The sequence below is a fragment of the Micromys minutus genome (genome assembly GCF_963924665.1).
Source record: "Micromys minutus genome assembly, chromosome: 14".
Classification (NCBI taxonomy): Eukaryota; Metazoa; Chordata; class Mammalia; order Rodentia; family Muridae; genus Micromys; species Micromys minutus.
In genome coordinates, this window is record NC_137983.1 from 55,965,238 (window position 1) to 55,971,530 (window position 6,293).

Here is a 6,293-nt window from a genome sequence, read left to right on the forward strand (position 1 = left end):
ACCTCATAAGGGTTTGATTGGACTTCAATTCTCACGTGACTTACTGGTGGGAAGAAAAAGACAGTGTCTAGTGTAAAACCCTGACCAGATCAAATTTTATCAAAAGAGGGAAGGGGAGAGAGGTTTCTACCAACTATAGAAAGCTTTAAATTGGAAAAGAAGATATATGCAAACTACAAACACGCCAAAAGGCAAACCTGCTCTAGTTATGCTGGCCTCGTGCAAAGTGGCAGGCAAAGTCGTACTTGTTCTCACAATTGTATCCACACATGTTACACTGGAAGGGACTGCTGTACCCATGACACCCCATGTGAATGATGTAAAGGACGTTGTCTGCAAAGTATATGTCACAGTGCTGGCAGTAGTAAAGAAGCAGGGGGTCCCGCGCCGACAGGGGTGACGTCGGACTGCTCGGCTGGCTGTTTCCAAAGATGGGGGTGCTGGTGTAGCCACTGCTGGGCGCTGCCAGCGGACTGCGCTCCCTCTGACTCGGTGACTGTGGAGAAAGCCTGAGGACCATGAGAGAGCTCTGAGGGACACTCCCTTGGGCAGAAGGCCGGTGCACCACGAAAGGCTTCCATTCTTCTAGGATGGAGTCTACATCAGCAGAGACGGAGTTTTGGTTTTCAGACGTCCCGGTGGACAAGGGTCCTGCTAGGCCAGACAGCTGATTCAAAGGATTATCCACTAACAAGAGTCCTTGTGGGTCCCTCTGCCGTCTGCAGACTGAAGTTTTATCTGTACCGTCACAGAAGCCATGCTGAACATTTGGGATCCTGCGTGTAGAATCTCTCACGGGATCTGGTTCCTGAACGAGCACGGGAGGAGGAGCCAAGGTGGTGAGCTCCCCTGGCTTGGCGTCCTCCACGTTGCTCTTATTCTGTAAGGTCCTCCACATTTTCACACTGCTTAGGGAGGCCCTGGGTCCGGTCATCGGTAACAAATTATGCTTGCGCTTTCGATGGTGGGACAGGTTGCTTCCGTAAGTGCAGCGATAGGCGCACAGTTCACACTTGAACGGCATCTCTCCAGTGTGGGAACGCATGTGGGCTTCGAGGTACTGCTCGTAAGCAGAGGCGAAGGGGCACAGGCGACACCTGTGCGGCTTCTCGCCCGTGTGGATTCTCGTATGTTCCATCGGCCGAGCTGCTCTCTGGCTGGAATAGCCGCAGTACGAGCCCTGCAGCCTCCCATCCGCAGTCCTTTCAAAGTCCTCCAGCATCAGCGCCTCGGTCCTGTCCAGAGCATCCTCGGGGGCTCTGGGGCCTGGGGCCTCCGTAAGGTCCCCAGCCAGCATGCTCACTCCGCAGGGGGTCCGCTGGCTCAGGAACCCCCTGAAGCTCCTCAGGAAGTCCTGCGGCTCCCCTTTCTTCTCCCCCTTCTCCACCTTACACGCCTTCAGTCCTTATGTCGCTTACTCTCCGGCCTACTTCCGACTCCCCGAGGCTCGCCCTACCGGAAGTCCTCCCGTCTCTCCTCAGGGTTTTCCACCGCAAGCCGCTCCACCTTTCTCTTTATGCCCCAGTGCTGAAGAAGTCAGGAGGCTGAAAATGTTTCTGAGACACACAGTCTAACTCCAAAGGTCAGCCTTGCTCACCTCAGGCTTCACCCGCCTTGCTTGTTGGCCGTGTCTCTTCTTGTCTGAGGTTTACCCAAGACTCGCGAGAACGAGACTAGAGGAGCCCGAGATGAACGCGGCCAAGAAGAGCCACACCTACACATACGGCAGGCCACGTGCAAGACGCATGCAGGGGCGACTGATGGCTCCAGGGGACAACGTTACAGATGGGCGGGCTGCATTTGCTTATACTTTAATCTATCCATATTTCCATCCCAGAGTACTTAGCCCTTGTTCCTCCCACTGCTCCTAGCACCCCAGAGTGGCTGGGCCAACCGGTCACTGATGGAGAGATGAAATTGTGATGGACCATGCTGCAGACATGGCTACCCATGCTCAGGCCTGTCTGCCGCCTTCTCCCATCCCTGACGCTCCAAGGAACATCTTGACTCTCCACCTAGAAATGTTCAGACTTCGGAGTCCCCTCTCCACCTTTCCAATTCAGCTTCCTAACTCCCGTTTCGCTGAATTTGTCTGATGTTGTGCCTTCCCCGGTTCTCTGTTTTCGTGTTCTTTACACCACCTTTTGTCAAAATTACTTCCCATCATTCCAGCATTTTCTTGGGGGTCGTTAAGGGCATGGAAACTGTTAATTGCGTGTTTGTGCCTTTCATGTTTAAATGGAAGTCCCCATAATAAGCTTTAGCTGTGGGAAAATGGGGAAGAGATCTGAAAAAACCGGTAATGATTAAACCTTATTCCCTCTCATCTGAGAAAAACTTTTGTTTTTCATCCAGTCATTAAGTTTAGTTAAATAAAAGTGCTCAATCAAGAGCATTCATGACCACATTCAAAGCACATCCACCCACGTATATGCAGGGACTGAGAAACCCGGCATAAAATAAAATGAGCTCTGACTCCTAGCATGCCAGGAACGTGGTGTAGTCTGCTCAGGCAACGTGTTAACAACTTCAGACAGAGACATAAGCCAACAGGGCAGATGTGTGACTCATCGCCAGCCCATCACTGGGGCGTGAGATCACCTTTTCTGAAGCAAATGCAACAAAGTCTCTATTCCTCTAAACAGAACTGTCCACTTGAATTTCTAGATCTCACCTGTTTTTTTTCTTCAGGCCTCAACAGCATGCAGGTGAGTCTCAGAAAGGATTTTTCCCTAGTAGGCCAGGCAGTCAATGAATGAGGGTCATTGTTCTCAGACTGTGTGCCTGTTGCTGGGATGATGCTTTGCTTCGTTCCTTACCGACAGTCCTCACCCGGCGATGCCGCAATGTCACCACGAGCTTGTGAGGCATGAAAGTGTGTGAGAGCCCCTGTCTGCCTCTGCAGGTAGGTTGAACGAAATTGGTCCCCATAGACTCATAGGGAGTGGTCTCATAGGAGGCGTGGCCTTGTTGGAGTAGGTATGGCCTTGTTAGAGAAAGTGTGTCATTAAGGGTGAGCTTTGAGGTTTCGAGAACCCAAGCCAGGCCTAGTGGCTATCTCTCTTCCTGCTACCTGAGGATCCAGATATCTACAGATGCTACCTGTGGAACCATCAGCTGCCTCTACCTCATCGTATCTGCCTGCAGGCTGCCATGCTTCCTTGTCATGATGATAATGAAACACATAACCTCTGAATGATAAACCAGCCCCAATTAAATGCTAATTATTTTATAAATTAAATTATAAATTTTCCTTTATAAGACTTGCCATCGTTCTGGTGTCTGTTCACAGTAATAGAAACTCTAAGTCGGTGTTTTTAAACAAACTGTGTTATACAATAAGATGATGGAGCAGAAATTGTGTCATTTTATGCATAAGTAATTAGAAATTAAAGTATATTAATGTTTCAATGTTTTTCTTTGCCCTACTTTTTTTATACACTTATTTATGGTGGTGGCTGTAAGCTGATCAAAAAGCAACTGGAAAATATTGGCTCTTTCCTTCTGCTATGTGAGTTCCAGGGATGAAACCCAAGTTGTCAGTCCTGGTGACAAGGACCTACTTAAACCATCTCGCTAGGCTTTTCCTTCTTATTGAAATATCTGCTCACATAATTTTGGCTACTGGGATAATCACTTTTCTTACTGATTTATAAGTTCTATTTATTTAAAATATGCTATGTGTCCAGGTTTGAATGAGACATATATTTGTCATATATTTGAATACTTGGTCCCAGGTGGTGTGACCCGGATTAGGAGGTGAGGCTCTGTTGGAGGAGGCATGTCACTGAGGTCTCAGAGGACTCGGACCATTTCCAGTTAGCTCTCTCTGCTTCATGTATGTGTCTCAAGTCATGAGCTCCTAGCTACTCCTGCCTGCCCATTGTCATGCTCCAAGCCACCTCCTGGGACGGTAAGCCCCAAATAAATGTCTCTGAAGTAGAAGTTTCTGGACATGTCTCACGATGCAGTCTCACATGGTGTTTGCTGAGGCAAACCCCGTGGAAGGACGGTGGTGTTTGGAGAGAATGTAAACGGGACTCGAAGGACAGTGAGAGTGAGTTTGCACAGCCGCCTTACAACGCCTCATTGGTCCTGAGTCTTTGTTCCATTGAAAGAGGCACAGTAGAAAACTTTTCCCATTGTCTTGGCTGGTTCTACTTGTTCCCTTTGACTCGTGAGGGTGACTCGGCAGAGGCGTGGCTGTTTCTGCTGAATCATGTCACCACTGCTGGTTCGTGTTTGGTGTCCTGACACTACTGATCTGGACTGCTGCTATCCTACAAACGGAGATTGGAATTGCCCCCCAGGAACTACTTCTAAACAGGTCTGTGTGGCACGCGTGCCACCAGATAAAAACTGGGAAGGTCGAGCAGATTCGGAAACCCCAGTAAATTCTTGTAGCTGAGAAGAGTTTCATCTACTCTGTCCTGGAGCAGGTGACCGTTCCACTCCACGTGAGGATCATGGCAACTAGTCAGGTACACAGTACATTGTCACCACTGTAAAAGTGCTCGCAGGGCTTCTGTTCCCTGCCTGTCATCTCTGCTCCATTTGCCCTTGTGAACCTATATTGGCTGATGATCCCCAAGGCCTGGGATAGTGAGGAGAGTGTCCTAAAAAGAAGTGTGAGTGTTTTTGTTCTATAAAAGGCAGAAATATAGACCTTGACCATATTACATGCATCAAATAAAACCAAACCCATTTATATAATGACACTAAGAGTGGACACCGACATAGAGTGATACGACAAGATGTATTTGTTAGTGTTAAGTGAAAGTAGGAGTGAGCTGTGGAAGAGGCAGAAAGACTGCAAAGAGCCAGAGGGGATGAGGGATACCAGAAGAATAAGACAGGTTGACTCAACTGAGCAAGGCTCATATGAACTCATAGAGACTGAACCAGCAAGCATAGGGCCAGCAGGGGTCTGCACCAGGTCCCTTGTGTGTGTGTGTGTGTGTGTGTGTGTGTGTGTGTGTGTGTGTGTGTGTGTGTGGTGTAGCTTACAGCTGAGTATTTTTATGGAAGTCCTGAGTATGTGAACAAGTGAGTCTGTGATCCTTGTGCCTTCTCTTGGGGCTCTTGTCTCTTGGGTTGCCTTGTCCAGCCTCAGTGTGATGGTTTACATTTTATCTTATATTTTTGTCACTTGTATCATAAATATGACAACATAAAATACAATAAGATAAAAGGCTGTGATAAAGCACCACAACCAAGGCAGCTCACAGAAAGAAGGATTTATTTGGGCTTATGGTTTCTAAGGGTGAGAGCTCATGATGGTTGAATGTAGGCATAGAAACAGGAGCAGGAGGCTGGGGGCTCAACTCTTGAGCCACAAGCACAGAGAAGAGAGAGTCAACTGGAAATGATGTCATTTACATCTTCAGTGACATTCTCCCCACACAACAGGACCACACTTCCTTATCCTTCCTAAAACAGTTCTACTGACTGTGAACCTAGACTTTAAATTCTTCTGAAAACAGTTCCAACTAAGAGCCTAGTGTTCAAATGATTGAAACTATAAGAGGCATCTCATTCAAACCACCACATCCCACTCCGTATCCCCTAGTGGCTTATGGTCATATCACAATGCAGAATACATAGTCCAACTTCAAAGCCACTTGAGGTGAACTACGGTTTCTTTGGAAAGTCAGTTGTGTCGGATGGTGTTTTGCTGAGGCAAACAGATGAAGTAGTGTTTTCCTGAAGCAGACATAGGTGCAAGGATGTTTTGCTAAAGTAGACATGTGAAGGAACGTTTTGCAGAAGCAGACATGTGAAAGAATGTTTTGCTAAAGCAAGCGCCTAAAAGGACAATCGCTAACGACATGCATGCATTGGGTTGCCTTATATGTTGTACTGGCTGGTTTTGTGTCAACTTGACACAAGCTGGAGTTACCACAGAGAAAGGAGCTTCCCTTGAGGAAATGCCTCCATGAGATCCAGCTGTAAGACATTTTTTCAACTAGGGATCAAGGGGGGAGGGCCCAGCCCATTGTGGGTGGAGCCATCCCTGGGCTGGTAGACCTGGGTTCTATAAGAAAGCAGGCTGAGCAAGCCAGGGGAAGCAAGCCAGTAAGCAACATCTCTCCATGGCCTCTGCATCAGCTCCTGCTTGGGTTCCAGTCCTGACTTCCTTTGGTGATAAACAGCTTGTGGAAGTGTAAGATGAATAAACCCTTTCCTCCCCAACTTGCTTCTTATTATGGTGTTTTGTGCAGGAATTAGAATAGAAACCTGGACTAGGACACACGTGTCATTGAGCTCTATTGAGCATAACTCCATAGAGAGAA

At 47.8% G+C, this 6,293-nt stretch overlaps 1 protein-coding gene across 1 annotated transcript; it reads right to left on the bottom strand.

The window, feature by feature from the left end:
• Positions 1 to 202: 202 nt before the first annotated feature.
• On the bottom strand, positions 203 to 1,297 carry LOC308429937 (zinc finger protein Pegasus-like; the record flags this gene model as incomplete). Its single annotated transcript, XM_080928968.1, has 1 exon — positions 203 to 1,297. The coding sequence occupies one exon, from the start codon at positions 1,295 to 1,297 to the stop codon at positions 203 to 205; it is 1,095 nt and encodes a 364-aa protein (XP_080785094.1).
• Between the last annotated feature and the right edge of the window lie 4,996 nt (positions 1,298 to 6,293).